General features: G+C 39.7%; 1 protein-coding gene across 1 annotated transcript in view; it reads right to left on the bottom strand.

The window, feature by feature from the left end:
• htr7c (5-hydroxytryptamine (serotonin) receptor 7c) overlaps positions 1–26,132 on the bottom strand; it is a 31,646-nt gene extending 5,514 nt beyond the window's left edge. The window contains exon 1 of the mRNA XM_034691316.1: positions 25,353–26,132. Coding sequence (XP_034547207.1) covers positions 25,353–25,819 — 467 coding nt within the window. The 5' untranslated portion in view covers positions 25,820–26,132. The remainder of the gene's footprint in view (positions 1–25,352) is intronic.
• Positions 26,133–26,659: the final 527 nt, after the last annotated feature.

The raw sequence follows: 26,659 nt of genomic DNA, 5'->3' as shown, positions 1-26,659 counted from the left end.
CTCAGCTCTGTAGAATTCAGAGCTGTTTTCAAACGTTTCACAAGCCTCTTGCTATCCTTCTCAAGAAAAATAAACTCCCAGGTTAAATAAAAAGTGCACATTTTAACACTCCATTACACAGCTTCCTGTGTGCGTTCAGCAGGATGAGCTGATGAGAGCATCTGCAGAGCCCTGAGGTTGGCTTGACCCGCTCGGTTTTGATGTGATTACATTTTACTGACCACATGAGCCAGAAGCAGGAAGCAGCGTACATGTAAGTTACATAACAGGGTTTATCCTACTACATAACCGACCAAGAAAACACATGAAATATGTAAATGTGAATTCACCATAACTTTAGTTTATATTTCACTGTAACAGTGTATTTCTAACCTGAAACATCTACTGTTTCACCACATGAGGGAGTAGAAACAGTGAAAATTACCAGTCTTACAGCTGGTAACACAAAAATGCTAACAAGCATTGATTTAATAAGCTGTCTGACAAAGAGTAACATTACAATTTATCGGATTCTGCCAAGCTGTCAACATAATGAATTTAAATCTATTCTTTACTCTTCTTTTACTTCTGTTTTCCATGAACTCCTGAGGAAAAGGTTGAGCATTTTACCTGATAAAAGCACTACTTTGTTCACCAGCTTGTGCTAACTGTTTTGACTATTATTTTTAGGGCTGAGAAGGTTGTGTAAAGTGTATTTTCTGTTTTAGAACAGCTGCCTACAGCTGAAACTGTACAATGATAAGAGTGGAGAGCAATTATGCAGAGTAGAAAGGTGAAACAATGAGAGTAAATATGCTAGAAAATGTCACTAGTGCTCAAAGTGAGCTGCAAAATTACGTGATATTGCTATGCAGGTTCATTTCCTCACCATACACATCTCTTTACAAGTGCTGGCTTGTATTTTAAAGCTTGAATGAGGAACTTTAGGTTTATGTGGATTTTGGCGCCCCCTGTGGGCAAAGAATAAACAGTCAGTTGTATCACTCATTGTAAATATTTGAAAGGCTGTTTCTTCAACATGCTGTCAATCATTTGCCCTTCTTACAGCAGTATGCATTAAAAATCACAACGTAGAAATGGTTGGTCTCTTTGCTGATGGTCTTGTTAGCTTTTTTTTGGTCATACAGTGGTCCCAGTTTGTTCCCATGTCTGTTTTACAATCAATCAAAAAGTCCTCGCATGGACTTTGAATTATACAGAGCTTATGTATTGTTGTACAGGATATGCATTTTATTGCTTCTTTATACTTTTTTAAATTTCTTTATACCTCTCGTGAAATAGTAATAAACGGCTAACCTTGGCAAATACTCCTGATGTTCACAAACTCAAAGATAAAGCCACTAAACCTGACAGCTACTGTATCACGACGTCTCAGGATGATGTGATCAAGTCTACACCTTATTATAAATACCTGTGATTCTTCAGCCATGATTTTCTGCTTTTTAAGCTTCATACTCAGAAATTGAAGTTATGGCTGGGGATTTATTTAAGAAATAAGTTACGTGGGCATTTTGCTGCCAAAAAAGACTTGCTACTTCTACTCAATGTGCAGACTGACTGCAGTGATGATTTATATATGCGTGCATCTCTTCTCAATGCCTTCTCTCTCTCTGGATACTGTTAACCATGCAGCTTTGAGATTCACTACAAAGGCTCTAACTCATCAATGCTGCCTGTATGCTCAAGTCAACTGACCTGCATTTTCTACCCATGAACTATCTCACTGGTTTGTCCTTATTTAGAAGCCTTTTCTGAAGTCGCTTCCCTCTTGTTTATGTCATTCCATTGATTTGAAAAATGCTGGAGGCTCCAGTTTCCCCTCTCTGACCCACTGCTGAGACTTAGTTTTTCTTTCTGTTCCCAGGGTGCTTTTTAAAATGAGTAAATTTGTTGTCTCAGAAAGATTTTGCTGCTCCTGTGGCTTTGAACAGATACTGGGGAATTTTGGTCTGAGAGAGATGGTCCCTTTTATTGTTTTTGCATGCATTAGGATAGGATCAAGATGCATTAGGTAGATGCTTTGACTTAAACTTTTCTATTATGTTATTCAAGATACATTGGCATCTGTTGGTAATCTTTGTGTGTTGTTTGTCTGCTTGGACAATTTTGTAAAAGAGATTTTTCATCTCAATGAGACTTTCTTGCTTAAAATGTCAAATACATAAATAAATACATCAATAAATAAATAAATAAATATCTGTACGATAAGTGGTTTTCTGTAACACTGTGCAGTATATTTAATGACACTGTACTGTATATGTAAAGGCACAGGTAAGGACTTGAGTTGAAAATATGCAAAAGCCCTAAACTCTCTGTGCAGCACATCAGTGCCATGCTCTGTATCAGAGCTTTGTTTTATTGCACTGCCCCTATCGAATTAAATGAATCTAATTTCATCATAGGCAGCAAATTCATCCATTGTCGATGTAAAAGACATTACTGCATTATTTATATGTAAATGCCATCAAGAATCTCTCCACTTCTTGGAGTCAAGTTCAAAAGATGTGGCATTGTAGCAGATAATACATAACAGGTGACATATTTAAACCACATGGGATGCCCCACACCACAGAGCAAGCACATAATCACACTAAAAACCCTTGGCAGGGGATTAAATTCACCTCTCCTAAAAACACCATGTGCTATATAACATCAACCGTGACGCACACAGAGAGTTCAGAGGTTTTTCTTCCTATCACTGGAGGATTTGGGACATATCCACAGCAGCAGCAGCAGCCCGTGGGGATTACCCTGTCACAGACAAACAGCGTAATACATCCTCTAGAATACAAGCCAGGGCAATGTAAAGTGAACTATTCTTAAAACACTGTAACCCGCCTTGGTGTGCAACAATCGTCAGTCATCTCCAGCAGCAGCTCTCAAACCTGTTATGTCTGAGAGGAGATACAGGGTGAATTATTTACCAAGCAGCAGCTGGTTTTATAGTGGAAGAGAGTTAAACTTAGAACAAGTCCTCCTAAAGAAAGCAACAAGACAAGAGGGAAGACTGTCAAATTACTTTTTTCAGAGACCTTCCTCTGGAGAATCCTCCCTCATTCATCTCAACAAGACATTTAAAATTCCTATGTCACTGCTCCAGAGGGCTATCCAAACGGAGCCTGTGAAAAAGCGAAGTGTTGCCCATATTGGGAGGGATGGATTTTGTGTTACAGTCTATCTTTCTAAGTGAACGGGGCTCAGAGATGCAGCCGTCTCCTCAGATGAAAGTGTTCTTGTTTTTGAACTGTCTCTTCGATGTGCTGCTCCCCTGACTCGTATTGAAAAGCGTGGATTCACTGCTTTCTTGCTCGGTTTGTTTGACATGAAGTGAATTTGGAAAAAGGTGAAAATCTGAAAACACTGAATCCATTGTTCAGGCTGTGTTTACAGCAAACTCTTGTTTGAGGAGATCTTATAAGACAAGCTTGTTCTCTTACCGATTTTATGTTGAACAATTTTTCAAATAAATTGCATCAACCCAATGAGATTTGTCTAAAGGTAAGAATGAAACAGTGTCAGTATCATACTGTATTTATTTTCAGCTGCATAAGACTGAGGAGCATCAAATCTGTCGTATGAAAGTTCTGAGATTTCACTAAGATCAGACAACCTCAGTCCTCAAGGAACGCTTCAGCTCCCCGTTTCTATTTGAGGAACGTCTCTGAGAGACAAAAATCGAGCTGCTTCTTTCACAGAACACTGTGCACAACATGAACAGAGGTGTAGTTTCCAACAGAACAAGCACAAGCAAGTAATCCCACCTGTTTCCTTCTTTACGCAGAGTGCAGCCTCGGTCTCATTAGTTTTAACAAACTGAAGGTCAGGTTCTGTTTCATGTTCTGAGTTCTGCTCAGGTTGAGGTTAAAATAAATGAGTAAAAATATCAGCAGAAGTTCATTTTTTTAATCTTATTTCAATGCTTACATAAGGCAAAGTGAGTCATCTCGGGACAGACATTCTTCCCTCACATTTGTCTCTCAACTCCACCACAGGACTGCAGCTCAGGTCAGACAGGTGTCAAATAGTCTGTGAATAACTGTCGCTGCTTATTTTAGTCCACAAGCAGAAAATGATGCTCGAGAACATCCACTTCAGAGAAAGTTCATGTTTACCAAAAGTTTTTAAGTCAGAATCGCTCACATAGTTTGGTGACTGAAGCCTTTTTGAAACATCAGTAAATATTTGATGTTGAAAAATGAACAGCTAGGTTAAGCCTGGAGGTTAAAGCTCCATGTACAGAGGCTATAGTCCTAGAAGGAGACAGCCTGGATTTGATTCTGACCTGCCATGTCATTCCCTTTCCTCCTCTATCCAATGTCGAATCAAAGAAAGAGAGAGAGAGAGAGAGAGAGAGAGAGAGAGAGAGAGAGAGAGTAACTACTAAATTTTGAGAAATAGACTCAAGCTGTAACCTTGGATAAAGCCAACACGCAAGTGCAATAAACTGCAGTTGCTCAAGTGTCCACTTGAAGCTAGCTCCATACAGTCAAAGGACCATGTGTACCAACTGGGTGTCAACTAATTTGGTCTAATTTCTTACATCAGACTTTGTTGTGACTGACTCTTTCACACAGAGTTACACTTTGTGCACCGAGCCTGACTGGGAACAGTGGCAGCTGTGCCAGGTCTTACCATGCGCCTTCACGGGAACATTTACAGAGCGGGGAATGTTACCAAGTAATACACTTTTAGTTACTCTCCTCTCCCATCAAAATATCTGAGGGAGATGTAGGTAACAAAACCCAAAAGGAAAAATAAAGATGGCCAAATTCAGTAAATTGGAATTACAGGACATATCGTTCTGACTGTGAAGCTACACAAGACCAACACAAACAAACAATAGCTATGGACAGGGAAATCTGTAACCAAAACCGTCATTATAAAGCAGCTTAATATCAGTGACAAATTTGAAGAGAACTCCCCTACTTTCACAGGTCAGACTGCTCAGAGCTGACGGCCTCATTTTCATTAAACCTGAGAGTGATCAGCTCCTGCAGGGCGAGGGACAGCGCAGTGTTTCTGTCCAGCACACGCTGTAGTAGGAGAGAGAGCACTTTAATTAATTTCAACAGGGGCAGCCTGTCAAAGGGGAAACTCTGAAATCAGCTCACAGTTTGAATAATGTCCAATCACAGATTTATCACCCTCATTGTAATGCTCTTTCATTAACCATCCTGTAAACAAGAAATCCCTTTTTTTTACCAATGTTGTGGCTGACTAGTCAGTTACTCTTATGTGTAACACAAACAGGGTCCGGGTCTACCTGATGCACAGAGCAAAATTTTAAGTCCATCATAACTTTCAGTTCTGAGTTGAACGTATGGTTACACCTAAGTGTTCACCCAGCTGGTGCACTCTGTTAGAGCCCAAATTAAAATGCCCATTAGTACAGCAGAATGTAACATGTTTATATCTGTTTCCAGGCTCTGTACCTCATCTTAATTTGCGAGAACTGTACAGGGATACACTCTTTATGTAACACATCTACTTTGATTATTTAACAATGCATAACTCATAACTGTAGGTGCGTGTCTGATCTGATTAACAGGATGGTGCGGTGTCACTGATTTTTCATGGTTTAGATAAGTCGGAAATCAGTTGGAATCAATTTTGCCATCAAGCTTGATTCAGAAACCAATGGGTGAAATCACTGAGACTATGTTCATGTTTTATACAGTCTGTGGTTGGACAGCACTTTTCTTGTTTGACTTTTACAAGAAGCATAAAAAGACAGTTATTTTCCAAATGACAAGCAACACCAACTCCACACTTATCACTATGTTTTACCTTATACTGGTTGAAGTTTTGGAGATAGTTACCAGTTACCTAACTATTACTTTAACTGATGTCACTACTTCAGGATTTAGCGATATGGGGACATAATGATGTGACGAACAAAGAATATATCGCTAAAGATGAAGTAAGATCCTCAACATCCCAGGTTGAGAGGAAGATACTTGTTTTGATTATAAAACATTGTTTTTATGGTGACTATATTATAGTACAGACTTCAAACAGAGGCAGCTTTAGGCTAATGTCTGAAACAAAAACTGTCCTTATTAGAGATTCTAGTCAGCAATGAACTCTAAAAAATAGTTCTTGTTTTCATTTGCTAAAAGACAGCACCTCTGACCGCCCTCTAAAAAGTCTCACACTGTGCTTCCCACCGTTACGGCGCCGTGCTTCTCTAAATGGTGACCTATTTACAGAATCATCCTGTGTACTTGACACACCTAGAAACAACGATTCTGCTCCTGAATCCCAACACTTTTATGATGTTTTATGTCCTGGTAATTGCTGTAGAGCAGTAGTTTGGGTATTTTATGGCCTTCACCACACAGCACACCACCTGTCCCTGATGCTACTTTACTATCACTGCTATAGAGATGATGGGCAACTATTAGTGCTACAGTGATGAAGCATCTATCCCTGTCAAGGCTGCCTGTCCTTGGACAACAAAGCAAGTACGCAGTAACGTATAGTAATAGAGTGGAAGAGATATGCAAATAACTTACTCTGTGCTGCTATTTATGTGTAGCTTTTTAATTAAGTTAAACCATCAATATAAATAATACACCAAAAAGTGATTCCCTACTTTGTATAAGAGATTACACTCCACACTGATATAAAGTGCTTCTTAAAAAGGTTGTCTGACCTCGTCTGCAGGAAAACAAGTTCATAGCTTACTGAACAGGCCTTGTACCTGAAATTGAAAAGTTATGGCAGTCAGAAGGCAGACACAATAATCACTCAAATAGGAATGACGCAGCATACTTTTTAATCTTTTGGTCCTGATTACTTTCTCTATTCCACACACCTTATCTCTGCCTGAAGTCAGCCTGATCGTCAGCTGTGGAGATCTATGAGTTTAATAGAGGTAGCCCCAAAAATAAAAAATCAGGAATGTGTGATGGAGCAGGGTTTTTGATACTATCAAGCAACACTTCAATTTTGCACATTTATCTGTGATGTAATTTTACTTTTTCGACATTTTTAAATTTAGATGTTTAATCTCAAGGCCTCCGTTTATAACCGTTTTACAAAAAGTGTACTACATTATTTTCACCATCTGAACCATTGATCTTACCTAACCATTTTAGTATAAGCTATAACCTTATTTTATATCATCTTTTAAATGTCTGAAGTTTCATGTCAGACATTTCGTGTTCGGTGGTTTTGGCCTCATCAATCCATCACAAGGTTCTCAAAATGCTTTTTCATAATATATTTCAAGATTTAGATATTGATATTTTTCAAGGTGAGCGCATACATCAATCAGTTATAACGTTATGACAGCCTGCTCATCATTAGGTCAACCCCTCTCTTCAGGTCAGAGCCAAAACAGCCTTCAGCCTGTGAGACATGAACTTCCACAGGACCTCTGAACGTGAGCAGTGGTATCTGTCACTGAGACATCATCAGCCTGTTAAATTGCAGAGTTACAAGGTGGGGCTTCCACTGATCTTGGCAGGTTTTCCAGCACATTGCACAGGCGCTTCATTGAGATCAGGCAACATTGGAGGCTCCTGCAGGCTTTCCCCTTCCTTCACTCTGTTGGCTAGCTCTGATGCTAACGTGTTCATTTTAGGCACTTCAGGCAATAGACAGTGGTCAGCATAGGCACCCTGACTGGTCCGCAGCTACACAGCCCCATACACAACAAACTGTGATGCTCTGTGTGTTATGTCACCACTCTACCAGAACCAGCATGAACTGTTTCATCAGTTTGAGCACTGGTGGCTCTTCTTTTGAATCAGACCACACAGACCAGCCTTTATGCACATCAATGAGCATTGGCCGCCCATGACCCTGTCTGGTTTTCATTCTTTGGACGACTCCTGCACTGACCACTGCAGGCCCAGAACAACACACAAGCTGCACTTTTGGAGATGCTCTGACCCAGTTGTTTAGCCGTCACATTTTGACACTAAGAAAAGTTTCTCACATCCCACTCCTGTCCATTTTTTCTGCTTGTAACACATCAGCACTGAGGACAAAATGTTCACTTGCTGTCCACCCACTGATAGGTGCCATTGTAAAGTAAAGTTCTTCAGGTCACCTGTCAGTAGTCATAATGTTAAGGCTGATTGGTTTACTACCCTTTCAGTTTTGATCTGAACCATCCATTACTTTTTCGTTCTTCTACGGTTAGGTGACCTCACCTTTGAGCTGCTGTTCATGGTCAGCAAAGCCATCAGTGCTGCAGTAACACACTGCTACCATCATGTATTTATCTGTAAGGTCATCTGATGCATTGCCAGCTTAGAATAGTGTATGCAGTGTATCTTGAAACACTTTGAATTCCCATCACACACTCATTATTAAACAATGTTCTCTCCTCTCCCACCGGACTCTGAAACCACAGTTCTGCCCTGATCCTTCACTGGAGCTGTGGCCTCTTCAGTCTAATAATGGCCGCCTCAAAGAGCTTCTCTGAGCTCTTATATTCCTCAAGATGCATCGAAAGCACTAAGATATCTTTTGACCTGTCTTCCATGGCGTATTGTTTATCCTATCATAAATTATGGGATGACAACAGTGTAACGTGCCTTCACATTTACTGCATTTACAGTTAGTTACAGTGTGTGCCAAACAAGATTCCACTTGTATATTTAGTATCCACACTTAACTTTCAAAGATGCTGTCTGTTGCAAATCTGTGTATGTATATATGAATATTTATATTAAGGTTTCTCTGAAAATTAAAGGGGAAGGAAAAGAGCATGTACTCCCAACATGGCAACATCCCAGGAGACGCATATCTGAGTGTATCCCAGTCTCAAAGTTTGATGTTTACATGCTCAGACACAAAAATATGATATTTAGAAAACCAGAATAATCAAGCCCATCGTGAACACACTCGTTCACTCTTTATCTGTTAGCTTTGTTTGAGCCATTCATACAAAAATAGTAAACCTTTCTCTGTGTGTTTATAAGATCTGGTGAGCATTAAGTTTTGAAGTTTCAGTTGCATCGGAGTCTAATGGGATGGGAACGACTTATTCAAGAATTTCAAAACCTCAGGTGTAACCGGGGAAACTTGGGCATATTCATGAAACCCATGAAATCATAGATTAATTATCAAATTATTTTCTTAAGTAAGAATATATTAAGAAAATGGAGTAATGTCATTCTTAGCATCTATAATGTAGTATTCAAGGACTCGTAAGTCAGCAGGTGCCTGTGTGGAGACTGTTATCTGAGGTCAGTATTCTGGAGCGGAAGCAAATTAGTCCCATCCTTAATTCTCATGGCCTACTCTATAAATAACAATTATGTAAGAAAGATAATGAGGTGCGCATAAAATTTACATAAGTATTATGCATCAGAAAATAGGGTTTTTATTTATTTATGTACTTTTTGACCAGTGCTCCTAAGAAGCTCATAAGACAGAAAGAACTTAACTTTGTGTCCCTGATCTTTTACTGCAGCCTATCATCCATAGCTTTCCTGAATCTGAGCTGCAATGTTTTTCAGTCTAGATGAGACAAGATCCGCCAAACAGGAAAGTTCTCTGTGTCCCTAAAGTCTTATCAGTCTGCCTCGTCTCACTTCTTACTTTTACTTACAGAAAGGATGTGTACCTGCTTGTTATGCATTTAGACGTTTTTTCCCAAAGTCGGCGCTTGACTTCCATTATGAAGACAGCCATGGTGACTATTTGGGATGCAGCGACCGACTCTCAACAGACCTCCTTTTTAGTATGAAATACAGAAATGTGCATGCAACTGCCTCATCAGGATATTCATAAAATATCTTAATTAATGCATTTAATATGGCATGTGAAGTGCTATCTCTGCCCACTGAAGAGAACATTTATTGTGGTCAGCATCCCACAAACAGCTCCACAATCTACAAAGTCACTGAGAGAGATCCCAAAACGCTCTCTCAAATATTAATACGTGTACTAACTCTGGCTTCATTGTTATAAACAGCTGAAGTTGATTAGTAAAGGGTGAATACGTATGTTCAGTGCGGCAATTTTCCTTTCTTTGTCCTGTCATGATGACGTGAGTGTGAAGAACCCCTTCATCTCTGTCACTGTCTCTTAGACTCTACCACCACACTGCACCTGTGCTCTCTGAGGACACCTCCAACGCTAAAGAAGCTCAGAGGGATCCATTTCTCTATTTACCCGTGTTATTCTTCTGACCTTTTAGGAAAAAGACTTGAGCACTTTTAGTTACCAAGGAGACCACAGGCAGCTCCTCTTTTGAGCCGACTTACTTTCTTCCAATTTGGCCTCCAGTCAGCGGTTAGTATCGCTGAAGTAGCTGTGCAGCCCATTATCTGTCATCATTTCAAGGCTTGGCAAATGGAACAGGACAGTGAAGAGGAGTCGTATCCAACTTGTTCCTCTGTCACTACACACGCTGCCATGTAACATAAAAGCAAATGTTGAGGACTGTGAGGACCTTTTATTCTAACACTGACCTCTTATTTTTGGGACATGAAAATATCACAGATAATGAAAATCTAGGTTATGAACAAGAGGAGGCTAGTGCTTCTTTGAATTCTGGTTTTATTCACAGAATTCTTCTTGGGCACATACATATAAAACTGTGACTCACTGTGTTGTTCTGATTCATCACAATTCAACATCACACTTCAAGGTCCAGATAAGTTTTTGCAAAAAAAATGTATTTCTTATGAAGCAAATGTCCTTTTATGTTACATTTATATCTGTCACTCCCTATCCATTTTTGTTATGGGTCAGTAACACCAAAATCAAACATTTATCATTTCTATATTATACATAGGCTTCCATCTTTCCATCCATCCATTATCTCGCTTAGGCAGGGTACACCCTGGACAGGTCGCCAACCTATCACAGGGCAAACAAGGAAAGACAAACAACCATTCACACACACACTCACACCTACAGGCAATTTTAGAGTGACCAATCAACCTGGTGAGCATGTTTTTTGACTACAGGAGGAAGCCGGACTACCTGCAGATAACCAATGCATGCACGGGGAGAACATGCAAACCCCACAAAGAGAGGCACCTGCCCGACAGGGGATTGGAACCAGGTACCTTCTTGCACACAGAGTTATGTTATATTAATTAAGGTAGGATATAGATACATTTGATATATGCATACATCAGATATAAATCATTATTTCCTGGCTGGGCCAAATACTTGATTTGATTGGTCAAAGCAACAGTGTGTTACTTCTCTACAGCAGAGTTCTGCACATCTCACCTCCACCTGTTGACACTGTGGCAAAAATATTTGTTTGTGTTACTAGTTTATCTTACAATGTTACAATGTTACAATGTCATTTAGCAGACGCTTTTATCCAAAGCGACGTACATACGAGACAGAACAACACAAGCAAAGATCTAGACAAGAGGAAACAAGATCAGTATGGGCAACAAAGTGCTTCAAGTCAATTTAGGTGCAGGTACTGCCAAGCAGTGTGAAGGAAATGCACAAAAGTAAGTAAGGAATTTCTTTTTTTTTCTGTTTTTTTTTTTTAAATAAAATAAGGAACATCTACAATGAAGCAACCAAACAATTTAAGACCTTCCATTATCATCATCAACAAATAACATCACCACAATAATGACCAAAGTACCAAGTGCTGGGTCACTCCAGAGCTGAACACAGATTCCCAGAGTAGAGCAGGACAGCGCGAGTCAACTGTAGCTACAGCAGAAACATGGTAGTGCAGAATAGCGGCATCTAGTGGAAGGGGGCCCACTCCTCATGTAGATACAGAAGGCACAAAACCAAAATGATTTGGATCTTCAGGTGATTATACACCAATTCTAACATACTTGTGAACATTATATTCCATTCGTAAGACTGTTCTGGTAAATGCTGCTGGATGCTACACACTAGACCTGTGACCTTCAAGCATGCTGATGAGAATAAACGTTACCATAAAAGAGCTACCAACCGTGGGATGGTAGGGACTTTTCACAGCTGTATAAATGAATCATTTTTAAATCATTATTAAATCAATATTTAGTGTCAGCTTGTTCATGTCTTAGGCCAGTAGCTGGGTTATAAGCAGGATTATGTTTACTGAGTCTAAATTTATTACAATCAAATTTTTTTTATTACATAGACAAAATGTATTCTTTGAACCCTCCAATTGAAAGAAGAAGTGATGCAACTATTGACTCAGACTGTCGTGGAGGAGAAATTGCACTCATCTACACAATCACGCCAAAAGCTCAAATATTTTCTACCCTCATATATCATTTCATCATGTCTCATCATGTCTCATCATGTCTAACTTAAAGGACCTTGAAATGCTTTGTTGTTACAGGGTGCTGTTCATAGACCTGCCTATGGCCAACACCTGTCGATGTAGCAGTAGCTCATGTGTAACATCATTAATCAAATGTGTTCACTTTCACAGGGATTACATGTGAGAGCCCCTCATCTCAAAAAGAGAACATGATGTTAATAATTGCTTTTTTTTTGTCCACTTGAAAAATCCCAACAAAACAGAGGATTTCACACCTGTGTCACTGGAATCTATAGTCAGTATGCACAAATATTAATACAACTGTAAAGAACTGTATATGAAAACAAATGTTCACAAATTAAATCCTGTATGTTCTGCTATTCCAAGCATAATAATACAAAAAAAACAGAATGTCAGCAGATACTTACTTCAGCTCCAGGGATATAAACGATTTCCAGGACTAAGACGCAAATTGAACAAAATTTGATTGTGCACTCTTTGACAAAATCAGCATATAAGATATGCAAAAATGATATCTGTTCCTGTCTGAGCACAATGAGCAGGAGACACAAACTATGACTGATGACAGGGATATTCTTTTCCAGAGTCATTTAACTGCTGTTTATCTCGCCTACAAGCAGCAATAGGGAAAATAATTCACAGTTATTCATCCTCTATCCACTGGACAAGTAAACTTCACTGCACAGTATAGCTGCTACATTTCCAAGATTCATGATCATACAGGTTTCATTTGTGAAACAGACAAACAAAATGCCAGTACAGGTGAGCACACACAGCTGTGACAACACTGTAATCACAATGATAATACTCATTCTGTGATATAAAGGTCACTGTGGTGTTTCCTGTGTACGCATAATAATATGTCAGACAATGTTAATTTAATAAGAAAGCTTGAACAATGCAACAAGCTTAACATGAAAAGAGAATGTAGGAAAGGAAAAAGAGATGTATTGTTCCAAACAGCTGAAGCATTATAAGTCAGTTGTTGACTAAATATTGTTTTTCTGGTGGCTTAAAATTATGAAACCATTCAGCTGGGAGTCTGGACTCCAAGTTTCTGGGAGATTAAGTGACACTAAATTCATCCATCTGTGCCTGCAGATCATTGGCTCTATGCTTACAACAGTAAAATAATACATAGCGGTAAAGGTTATCACATTAGTTAAAAAATATTCTATTTTAAAGAGAAACATACAAAGTAAAGTAAATATAGTACAAACTCTGCTAATCTGAGAACATCCTCACAGACACCCAAACTCTTTTTTTTTTAAAAGCAGCTTTCCTGGTGTCAGGAATGAATTTTCAGTCTCAAATTTGAAGGTTACTGATAATACACTTCTATTGTATTACATTATATACAATTAAAGATAAATATATACTAAAAAATGAAGGCAGTCATTGTTAATGGGATGTTTGTCATGTGACTCAGGCAAGAAATTGACAATTTCACAGTTTTTTTTAATCCATGAGCTATTTTGTCTCTTTTTGTTAAGCTGCCACATGCTTCCTCATGCTTCCTGCTGCAGCCGTGATGGAAAAAATGACATCACTGCACTTTTTAATGCCAAATTTCAATAAAAAAAAAACAAATCCCAGATGGCTCAGTTAACAGGTCAAAAGTAAAATGCACTTTCTGTCAAAAAAAAAAAAAGTTTGAGCTACCACCCATAAGCTAAGCACTCAGATGCATCAAATCAGACTGATGTCAGCGCGCAACCGCTTTCACAAACCCTGTAAAGCACTATTTTGGAGTGAAAGCTGACCACAGGCCAGACACCATTGAACACAAACATGGTACAGCCAAAATAACTCAGTGCTTGAAAGTATTTGTTCAGTGTGACACAGAAGACATCCAGCAAAGACAGTCAGTAATTGACAAACTCTTTATTACCTTATATTTGTCCAACAGTATATTTCATGTTTGTTTTCCTGTCCCTTGTTCCTCACAGACTCTAAGGGATTTCATTGCAGGGCTGCCACACTGCAATGACCCAGTTTGTGGTCACTTCTGGGACACAGTGTTTTGCTCAAGGGTAGTTTGGCAGTGATGCGTCGCCATAGCTCCATTTTCTACTTCACAGCTGGAATACAAACTCTGCGCACTGCAGGCGGTTCAACCACTAACTTCTCTGCATCTATGCTACATGACTTGAGAAAGAGGAAAAAATCAGCTCAATGAAATTTAAATTTCATCATACAATAAGATAACACAGATATGAGTGAAGAAGTAACTACACAACCACAACTACGGAAACTAAATAAACTAAGAATTATGCTTCACCAGGGAAATGTGAGGTAATACGTGTCTGCATGTCTGAAGGGCTTGATTTTAAAAGCTTTGACTTAGGCAGCTTTACAGATCCTCATATTTAGACATTCTTCCTCTAAATATTTAGAAGCAATCAAGTGGATGCACAAGATGGTCATCCATTGAAAAAGTAAACATCTCAGTTTCAGGATTTTCAAATATTCAGCTCATGTGCACAGATGAGTCAAGGCCCATCCTTAGAGTTTTGTGGTTGTTCTGCAAGGCACTGATACGCTTAAGGTCCATAACACATTATCTGCAATCAATAGCATTATGTGTGTTAGTTACACATGAAGTGTGTGTGTGTGTGTGTGTGTGTGTGTGTGTGTGTGTGTGTGTGTGTGTGTGTGTGTGTGTGTGTGTGTGTGTGTGTGTGTGTGTGTGTGTGTGTTTGTGTGTCTGTGTAACTCTCAGCCCAATCAAGAGGAAACTCATTATCTCACAGCTTAGTAAATGCTTGTTGGCCCTTTGTTCAATCTTGATGAATAATGGACTCCACCTTTGTTATGCCAAACACAGGTATGATTTATGTCACATGAAAGTCTCTCAGCACTTTAACCTTGTCTTCTTCCTGCCACCGGAGACTGTTGGGTAAATAGGATGACAAGCTGGGAACAGCAAAATAAAACTTAGATTTCTATCTTTGGACTGGTTACTAATCAATCATCCTTGATGTCAAAATGCACAGGAAAGTGCAATAGACCAACTGCTGATGACGTCTAAAAGCAAGGTAGGCCCGGCCCCTGAGGAAGGAGGAGATCAGACAGTTTTTAATAACAGTATGACCACAAAGTCCTGCAACACTCCAATCACTGTTTAGGATAGAAGTAAAGAGGGGTTTGAGAGAAACTCAAATAATGCTCAGATGTTTTTTCAGCCAATAAAAATGTACACAACTTACTGCAATGAAAAATATTTACTGCTTGATAAATCAATCAAATCACGGTGCATGTGTCACTGTGCAATTTCAACACTCTTAGCTGCTTCAAGTATTCTTTTCTCTAACGTGACTGCACGTCTGAGTCCTCACCCTTAACCCTAGCCATCACTTTGGAGTGCCCTCACGCTGGAGTGTCCCTTGAAGCTCTTCATGAAGCTACAAGAGCAGGAGTCAAAGCAACAAAAAAAAAAAAAAGACATTTTATATCTTTAGGCCAAACTTTGCTTGATCAAAACAGAATGAAACTACCCAAATCATGCTGACACACCAAGCTAAGATGGTGAACATTCCAAAGGCTTTTTCTCAAACAGGAGAGGCTAAATGAGACGCATAATAGAGAGGACGACTGATTGTGCTGTAAAGAGCTTCACAGCTGCTCAGAAACCGCACATTGTGGAATTTGTTGAAAGCAATAGAAGTCTTCAAGCAGGAAGACAGCTTGAAACCTTTTCTCTCTGTGAATCCCCCCCAAAACTGACTTAGTCTTATACTGTATACCAGTGTGACTCATATTCTGGGTTTTACAGTATCTGTAATGACGTGTTGACATCCACCATGTTTAATAGGAATTCATCTGTTGATCCATACATAAGACAACTATTATTATTAGAACCCCACCAGCTGCATGAAGGCTCTGATAATGGGCCTTCCTTTCAGACATCTCTCAGTAACATACTCTCATTCTGTCCTGCAAGCCTCTTGAAAGTAGCTGCTTTAGGGACCATGGTCAGGTCGTCTCTGACTGTAAGCATTTTGGACCATGACACTCCAAGTGATTGGTTTTTACCTTTGAGGAGTTATCATATTGTCCTCTTTATTTGTGCAGTTCAAAAGACCTGCCAGCAAATATAGTCTATTAGTCGGGTTTCTTTCTTCCTCATTTCTTCTTATTTGTTTATCGGATCACTTTCAGTTCAATCTTGCATTTCCGCCGCTCGCTGAAAGCTCTTTTTCTGAGCTAATTGAGAAATAGAGGGCATGATTCCCAGAGAACGATATGTAATTAGATAGGGAAGGATGGATAAGTACAAGAAAAATGTGATGCATGACATAATGCATAGTATAGACTTCAACTAAGTTCAAGTAACTTCTTGAAAATACGTTGATGGCTGAGAAATTGTCCAGTAAGAGATGGGAAGTTTTGGTGATCATATTCAAGCATTTATAACTCAAGATAGTGATACATTTATGAAAAAGATAGCTTTAGAGATTGTTTAGAGTGCTGTCATGAAATAACAGTGTTTGGATTTTAAGATATTTATATATATTCATATATGATTTGGCACAAAGTCAGATAGCATGTTCCAGGGATGTGCATTTAGTCGACTAAACGATTAAACATCATAATTACAAGTCAGTTAAATTATTACCATTTTTATTTAAGTAGGCCCAAAATGCTGGCCATATGTTGTGACAAAGTTGTAGCCAACCCACCCATCATTAGCCAGGGCTGTATGTAACAGATGACAGATACTGGCATGGTGCCTTTTGACAGTATTTTGATAGATAGTAAATAAGCTGACGGACTGGAGCAATGCGTAACCAGCACAGACATGTGGATATCAATCTACAAGGAGAGCTGAAGGCTGGTGGTGCGAGCTCTGCTATCATTATGTTTAATAGATAATCCTCAATTCTGAGTGTTTTAATCTGTGTTTAAACAACAAGGACATTAGTCATCCCTCATGTTTACCATTATTTTTAATAAAAGACCTTGGACTGGACCGTTGGATGAACAGACTCAGAAAATACGTCTCCTTTGCTGTGTCCTAGTGCACCCAGAAGAACTTAAATCTGCTAAATATGGTTCCTTTCATACAGTGTGAATTAAACATACCAAAATGATCCATGCCAGACCTAATGTAGCTGCCTTAGATTTGACTATGAGCCAGATTTGAATATATTTCCAGCAGAATACCCTAAAAATAACGTTTCAAGAGAAATTATTTCAAATCACAAGTGAGCAGTGCCTTACAAATCTTTGCCGTGAGCGTCATTTGAACTTTAGTGACAATACTCTGGTAGAACAGAAGAACAATGACACGACAAACAACAAGCCATAATTCATGTTTACTTCCTTTGCATTTCTTGTTCTCAGACATCTGAGCAGCTTTCAGGGTCATTCCCACACATCAGCCTATCTGATCATGTGTTCTGCAGACACTTCATGTTCTTCTGCAATAAAAAGCAAACAGTTAATCAAACAGTAAGAAAACTGGGGGTCTAACAATGATTAACTCAACAAAAGGCATTCTACTGTCAGTCACAGCAATTTAGCTCTGGGAAGTGTTTATTTACAGAGCTTGAATGAAACCAGTTTTCCTCTTTAGAAGATGGAACTGCTTTGTTGTCTGCATATAAAACAGCTGACGTGGCTTTTATTTTTAAATGTGTCTCCTATTGTGGACAGAAACTCCTGACTGTAACACTACATCTAACCGTTTCTGAGCAGAGGATTTAGGAATTCAGTGTCACATCCTTTTTAATACCTCAGCACTCTTTCTTTCTCGGTTCAGCTTTATTTTAGAAGCATACATTTTTATCTGATTTTATCTGATCGCAGTGAACAGGGAGGTGTCCAATCCCCCACATTTCACAAGGTGGCCGACAAGTGGGAAGTGAACAGAGCCTGAGTGAGAGGATCTCAGGCGTCACATCACATTACCTGAGGATGCGTCAGCCAGGTCAAGTCATCTGTATGTGTTCTGAATGTTCTCAAGCTAAACTAAGCAAGTGGCCGTCTCTCTCGGGACAAACCCGACACTCGACCTCAGGAAAAATATTATCAGAAATGGAAGGCAGGTCAATGTGGGAGCTGTGTGTGAACTCCACTCTTCATTGACACACCAGTTGGCAGAAAGGATGGGAAAACTGTGGCTAATCCAGCTGCCATCTAAGCGCCCTGAGCGTTATATACTCCCTCAAATCCCCTGCTGAAGCTCACAGGTGTGATCACACCTACACTGTGTTTTCTTTGGGCTGAACCTCAGAGGAAAGTTTGCTTTACGGCAGTTATATCACATTTTCTTGACCTACATCCCAACTCTCCTCTGCACACTCCATAGATAGTTAAACTAGGCTCTATTTGTTTAGCTAACATCTATCTCTTACACTGTTTCCCCTTCCCTCCCCTTAGTGCAGTCTTTTTTTTGTCTGAGTACGTGCAGAAAAAGACTTCCCTCTCACTGCTGTGAATAAATCATTCATATTTGACTTCTGAATTATTCAACATTATAACATATTACTCTCAGTGAAGGTAAAAAACTGACGATGGCCAAAAGAGAGGGAACAGTTTTAGGGAAGTTTGCATGAAAGCAGCTAGTTTGATGAGAGTGTATGCTGGGATATCTCGTGAAAGGGCAGACCTACACTTAAATAGCAGGCCCTGGGTGAATATTTTCTCATTTATTCACGTCACAACACTCAGACTAGATTCCTTTGCTGTGACTGGGTCAATGCTGCGCTGTGTTAGGCTCGATTTGCAGCATTGAGTCTCCACTTAAAGAGGCTGAAGGTGAGGAATGGGTACTCAACCATAAGCATGGCTTTCACAGCCTTAAATCAACATTTGCACATTAAGTACAAAATCGATCGCACTGAGGAGTATTCTGCAGCTGTTATGACATGACCCAGCCTACAAACATGTAACCTTTTCTAAAATTCTGATGACAGCTTGCTTTTAGTCGGTGAAAGCAATTTCCAAACTACTTTCATAAGAAGCTGTTGCTATAAGTCAAGGCAGAATCTAGGAGGCCAAAAGAAGCATAGGCCGGACTTACAGATATGCAGGACTATTTGTTTATTATTTAAGTGTTCAGTTCATAGTCAGTGTGCTGTCCCAATGCATGGTACTGATCATCTGTAAGCCAACAGAGGAGTTTTAAACCAACAGAGGAGTTTACCATATGAGTTCAACCACATCTTTCGCATATCAACAAGAAGATCAACTGGCCAATTGCTGTGATTATTTTAGGGAAAAGTTGAGAAAGCTAGTGTCGCTCCTGAAAACAATGCTGAAAAAAAGATGGAGATAAGGTGTTACTTTCAGGTGTATTTCATAGTGGCTCACTCTATAAAAAAATATAGAACTAAAGAGTAGAGGAGAAACAGCAACAACACCATTTCACGAAGTTTAAATTTCTGTTGTTGTGACAACCCATTGTTTTAATAAATTAGAATGGACATTTTGAATGAAATAGATTGGACTTCATTACACAGCAAGTTGTTTTCCCCACTCCATTATACTCTCAGCGAATTATGACTCATACTGCAATGTATCACAGTACAAATCATGACCCATGTATCATGATACGTACACTGTGTGATGAGGTGCTTGGTAAGACCAAGCCCTATGTTTCATAGAAGGATATAATATCAAGCGGCAACCTCTAGCTGCGAGAATTGAAGCGAATGCGGGTGTATTATAAAACTACAGTTTCTCCAGTGAGGCTGGGTCCGGAAGTATCGGAAACCACAGAAACACCCATACAAAAAAGCTGCTCTTTCTTTACCGCAGAAAAAACATGTTTACAGTCTGGTACAAAAAACGAGTGTAGTCTGAATAGCTCTTTCTCGATCGGCACACACTGTACAGGGGGTGAATTTTTTCATAACACGGTCATTTCAAAGATATGAAGATTACGAGTTTTCCATTATGAGAGGCACAGCTGAGTTGACTGACAGGCCGAAACTGTAGCTGTTGGTGAGTAGGCTCAAAGCCCGCCTCTTTACCTCACACTAGCTCGACAGAAGTTAGGTTGAGTTGGCTTCAAAACAGCACTTCAGAAACAGATTAATGACGTCATGGATACTACGTCCATTATTTATACAGTCTACTTTACTTTCTTTGAGTAGCTCAGACACTACCTTTTTTAAAACGTCATAAGATATCAGAAAGGGTAGTTTAGCTGTCATTTGACACTCATTCCACATAAAGGCAGCAGCTAAGATGCTTTTTCTATGTGGATTGGGCACCAATTTTGCCTCAGTGTTTGCCTCAATATGACTTGACTGCTAATGACAATACCACAAAAACAGACCCTGTTATTGATAACTTAACCCCATAATGTATTGTCAAACATTTCTAACATGAGCCACTATTTGTCTGGCTCACATTAGAAATGAAAAACTCTATTTGTGCTGCAGACAAAACACTTGGTGACATAATTTCTTACAACATTGTCCCTGTGTCATATGGTCTGTAAAAATAACTTGACATTTCATCACTCACTTCAAACATCCAGAAATGAATACATCTCACACCCATTGTTAAGATGACAATCTATGATAATGTGAGGATTTGATCTACTTGACGCCCTTGAACCATAATGAAACCTTTTTCCTTCCTGTTGGCTTAGATGTTCTCATAAAAAAGTTTTATAACATGTTGCGAAACATAACAAAGGTTTCAAACAGGAAATAATTTGACAAGAACATGATTGCATGAACAAAGCCGGGCACTGCACTACCAGACTGTTGGGGCAGGCAGGTAGTTCTGAGCTACGTGATTATTTGGATTATGCAGATTTCTTTATGAATATGCAACATTACATTGTCCATCATTTGTCCAAACGAGAATGGACTTTTAAGCCAGAAATGCAGCATGACAGGGGTTTTCTATCTCATGCTTTGTTACAGTAAACATCTTCTTTAGGTCTACGTACAGTCGTAAAAATGAAATGACTACATGAAACTGACAAATTATGCTTTTGATTTGCAAAATGGTAAATGTTTGAATCCGTCTTTTTTTGGGCTTAGCCTGCTAACCCCAAATATTTTAATTATTCCTTTACGTGATAATCTTGGCCCTAAACCTACCTGACATACAATATTACACTGCAGAAGTCCCCCTTGGAGTAATCTCCAGACCCTGTCTTTTAAAATATTGGGTCCCTGTGTCAAAAATGTAGCACATAAATCGTCATTATTTAACTTTTATGGTGGCTTAAATCTCACTTTGCCCAAGGACCCCCATGGGACCCCGGGGCTGATTAGACTTTAAATGCAGATGGTGAATGTCAGAGGTGTTTTATTCCACTCAGATGAAAGCTTTCTCTCTTAGAGCATCTATTGATGCCTGTCAAGTCCCTGCAGGATCATAAATTCATTGGCTCTGTACACTAGGGAACCGTCGTATAGCACCATATTGTTCATATTGGCATTTACAGTGCAGCGACCTGAAGCAGCTCAGAGAGACAATCAGTGTTTCTTAGAGACAGTACAACCCCAATAAACATTCCTGCTCATTTCGTAGCCTCATTTGAAGCTCCCTCTCCTCTCCAGCTTCATTAGAAAATGCATGTCCTTGGAAATCCTAAACGACAGCAAGAGAGCGCTAATTACAACTAATCGTGTGTCTAATTGGCAATTCCCAACCTAATGAATTATCTCTTTGATTCCCATTGTGAATCATATGCCAAAGACACTGCCCTGTTAAATAAAAAAGAGTATGTTTTTACAGAGATCAACACCAGCAGTTAAAGACTGTCTGTGCCGAGTGTGTGTAAGGATGAAAATAACCCCACACTGACATCACGTTTTTTTACTCTCAGAAGTAAAGAGCCTCACGAAGGTTGGGTCCAATTTCTGCATACTTTTCAATTTCATGGCCCCAGATTCAATCACCTCCTCCATCTTTTCTGACATGCTCTCTCACAGGTGAGTCCATTCCTCTCTGAGAATATCCTGTGAGCAATTCTCATCTCTAATCACAGACTATGGCCATGAGACCTGGCGATGGCAGCTTGCCACACTCCCACCTATCCTCCACTGGAACACAAAGATATGGCTGCTGTGACACATCAGCATTGTTCATTGCTATTCAGGTTAATTCTTTTCAATGAACACAATGTCCTCCTTGTAAATTTGCTGAGGTCATGATTTCAAGAATGTGAGAACAATGTGGATCAATATTGGCTGAAGAGGCCAGCTTATGTCCTCATAGGGGAGTTAAGTGGCCACAGATTACTTTTAAATCACCCTCTATCCATCCATCTTCAATAATCATTGTGACCTCTGCCTCAACCCCTGAAGGACTTTTTCCTCGACAACACTAATTTTGTTACTCTTTGCCTCACCAGCCCAAAACACATCGACACAGCAATCACGCTGTGTCGTAGTCTATGAATCCTCGATTAGGAAACCTGCATAATTCTGGATGTGATGCACCGAGTTAATAACACCTGATAGTTTCACAAGAGGATATAATCAGATCATCAATACTACAATGAGCTTCTGTCTTCATTAAGGTTACTTGCGGAGCAGTGAAACCTATCACTTGATACTTATTTCACTGCGGATTAAAGTGGGAGCAGTAGAAGCATCTCATTTGTCACAATCCATCAGGATTTGCTCGGGTAAGCAGGGACTCCTAAGAGCCACAGTCTACCTGCACATACAGAGTGGATCAAAATGGAGCTTGATTGGTAGAATTGAGTGAGCACACAGTTTTCCTCCTTTCTGAATGTGGAATTAAAAACATCTCACAGTGGGGGATTTAGGAGTAAACTTTCATGAGTGGGGTGTTTATGCAAATCAGTAGAAGTAGTAAACCTCATGTTTATGGATGTAGTGAGGAGGAAAAACAGTTTCCGCAGCAGTTAAAATAATCTGCTGGACGGCTGCAGCTCTGTGCTTGGATATTATTGTGACAGGGAAGGAATGGAGGGGTAATCGCAGTGAGCAACTGCACAAAGGCAGGTCCAAAAGGTGGCCAGTTGTGGCCCAGACCCCATTGAAATGTGCCCCAAATTCATCAGCTATGGTTGGCTGACTGGCTTGTTGGGTGCTGGACTTGTCTTTAAGCTCCTGAATTTGCAGCTATAACTATGAACCAGACTGCATTTAATGGGATATTCGTTTTTTGAGCTACTAAGAGCAAACAAGACTACTGACACAAAGAATGACTACATTAACTTCTAATGCCTGAAATAGATACAAAGATATGGTGTCAAATGAAGAACAAACACAAGAAACAGAATTTTATATACTTTCAATGCAATGATTCTCAAAGAATAATACATTTACAATGACTTTAAAAGGAAACAGGTGCATTTTGAAAAACCACCACCTACGCATGTTAAAGAAAAGAAAAGAAAAGAAAAGAGATAAAAAAAGTATTGCTTTGTCCACAGGAAGCGTTATCATGAACACAAACAAGTTCCTCGGTGAAGCTTTAAAATAAACACCCCAATTTCAAAAAGTTAGGGGCTGTGTAAAATGTTCACAGTTCTCATATCATTGAAAGGCAATACTACTCTGTTAGAGACTGTGTGAGCAAATATTACATACAGTATATTTTCAGAATTATGTTTCTTAGTGTAAAATGATAAAGAATTTGAGGATTTCCTTATCACCAGTACATAATATTCAGAATATATTCAGAATATTCAAAAAATAAAAGATTCAGAGAATCTGGAGACATCTATTTCCAAAAGGGACACAGCCCAATAACAATATTAACACTGCATTAACAACAGACATGACAGTGTCGTGAAAATCACTGCATGTGCTCAAAACCCCTTCTAAAAGCAATTGTCTGTGAGCGCAGTTTTTCAATGCATCACTAATGCAGGTCAAAGCTGTACCATGTAAAGTGGACACCATATATAAACACGATCTAGAAACTTGTCTGGGCCTGATCCCACTTAAGATGGACTGAGGCAAAGTGAAAACTGTCCAGTAATCTGACGGGTGACACTCTTATCAAAATTCATTGACTCCATGTCCTCCTTCTAAAGAGGAGACCAATCACTTGGCCTGTTCTCAGAACACAATTTAAAAGCCAGCATCTGTGATAGTATGGGGATGCTCGAGTGCCCATGGCAAACAACATGGTAAACATGCCCCTGTCCCAATGTTTCTGAAACATGTTGCCTGCATCATACAAAATATCAACATGTATTTTTCATAGAATATAATTTTTTCTCTTTCAACATTTGAAATGTTGTCTTACATTATTTTCAATTGTAAAAAGGGGTTTAAGTGGTTGGCAAACCAACAAATTATGTTGTTATCAACATTTTACACTGCAGCTCAAATTTTTGGAACTGGGGGGTTGTATTTGTGCTGCACTGCAACATGATGCTTGTAGCTTTCTTTTCATTTCATTGTATTGCATTTTACTTTAGTTAGTACCTTAAATTGTGTGATATTTATAATTTTAAACGCATTAAGCTTGGAGCATTAACATGTTGCCTTTGTGTTGTTTTACATTTTTAAGTAAGAGAAATGTATACAAATGAATGTTGTATGTTATATCTTAATGTTAGTAAGAAGCGATATTAGTGGAGACATAAATGGTGAGACGCACACAGATTAATCATGCCACCCCTGTGTGAGTCAGTGCCCAAATTGGGCCACTCTTCTCTAGAAGTTACGATCCACCCCTTCGCGACCTTGTGCCCTTAGGGTAAATGACGGACGATAGCATGTCATGTATTAAATTCATAGGCTTTCAGATCAATAGGCGCAAACGCCTAATTGTGAAAAACATTGCCCATGGTCAGGTCAAGCAAAGTAATTTAGCCTGCCAAAAATTAATCACAGTCTGCGTATTAATTTTCTGCTCCAGCGGATTCATCTGCACAGATAATCACAAGATTGGCTGATGTAGACATGAGCAGTTTAATACGATTTTCTGGCTCAAAAACGCCAAATTATTTCATGCGTTAAACTTACAACTTGTTATTTTCTTTTGTGGTTGAGTTTTTCCCGCATAGAATGCAACAAACTGTTTAGGATAAGTTAACAAAAGGAAAAGCATTTTCTTATACTTCTTTAACGTAGAGCGCGCTGCGTAAACGCGTAAAATTGGTGGTTGCATTGTAAATGTCATGCCTCATTAACAGGAAAGCTTAAGCGGGTAACTTTGGGAAACTTACCTGTCGACGCTGATCACACACAGGGTCATGATGGAGGCGGTGCAGCACATAACATCCATAGCGATGAAGATGTTGCAGAAGACCTCTCCAAAGAGCCACTTTCCCCCGGTGAGGTCCGTCACTATCACAAACGGCATCACAACTATGGCCACTGACAAGTCCGCCACCGCGAGGGAGACCAGCAGATAGTTTGAGGGCTGCCTCAGCTTCTTCACTACGCACACCGCGATCACCACCAGCGTGTTTCCCATCACCGTGACCGCCGTGATGATCGCCAGCATCACCCCGATGATGATCTTCTCAGGGCGCCCAAAATCCTGCAGCTGCTCCCCGCATGACTCGTTCCACATGGTGGTGGGACTGACATTGACGAGGACGTTGTAGAGCAGCTGCAGAGTGCCATTGATAACTTCGGAAATATCCTCTTTCTTGTTAAAAGTGAGCTCAATTCCCGAAGTATTGAACATCACGACAACGCTGACTCCGTGGGGGTGCAAGGGACGCCTCGCCACTGCACTCCAATTACGCGCATATTTGGATGTTTGTAACCCGCTCTCGGCTCCTGCCCAGCGGTGTAAGATCGAGGCTGTTGCAGCTGCAGCACATCACAGCTGACAGCAACTAACTCTTGTCAGGTTTCTGTTTGAAATGGATCCTTTGAGGAAATAGTTGCGATTGCTTCATCCACACAAGAAAAAAAAACTTCTGCTCCAAAACTATGAATGAAAAAAGTTAAAGAATCCAGAAATGCAGCGGCTCTGAAAGTGCTTCTTTCTCTGTGCGCGAAGCAGACAAATATGGACTATTTGGGTGGTTGCGCTGCGTAAACCGCACCTACTCATGTGACGCATCACTTAGGACGCACACGCAGCTAACCAACGGGACTTTTAGGGATATATGACAGCGGTTTCGAAAAGAATACGAGGCTCGCCAGGTGTACAAAATCATGTATAGTTAAGTGGTTATTCGGGTGCGAGGTTTCCCCCACCAGCTGTACATAACCACATTTCCACAGAACACATAATATATTCTCATTTATTTATAGAAATTGACGTTTGTCTCATTTATATCTGGCTGTGAATTAATCACCAAATCACTAAAATCCCACACAGCCTCACACATTATGTCCTTCTCGGTACATGTCGATTTGTACTATTATTATGCTCAGAATGAGGTGGCAGGTGGTTGGCAGGTGACAGATACTTCAATTACCAAGTGTTTTTTAATGCCAATCTGTTAAAGAAAAACATGCAGCTTGTTTGCTGCAATGGGAAATATTGTGTGAAGCACAAAACAACACAAAACGT

Source organism: Notolabrus celidotus, chromosome 9 (genome assembly GCF_009762535.1).
Source record: "Notolabrus celidotus isolate fNotCel1 chromosome 9, fNotCel1.pri, whole genome shotgun sequence".
In the NCBI taxonomy this organism is placed as follows: domain Eukaryota; kingdom Metazoa; phylum Chordata; class Actinopteri; order Labriformes; family Labridae; genus Notolabrus; species Notolabrus celidotus.
Note: the sequence above shows the minus strand (reverse complement) of the source record. Positions and strands in the feature narration are given on the sequence as shown.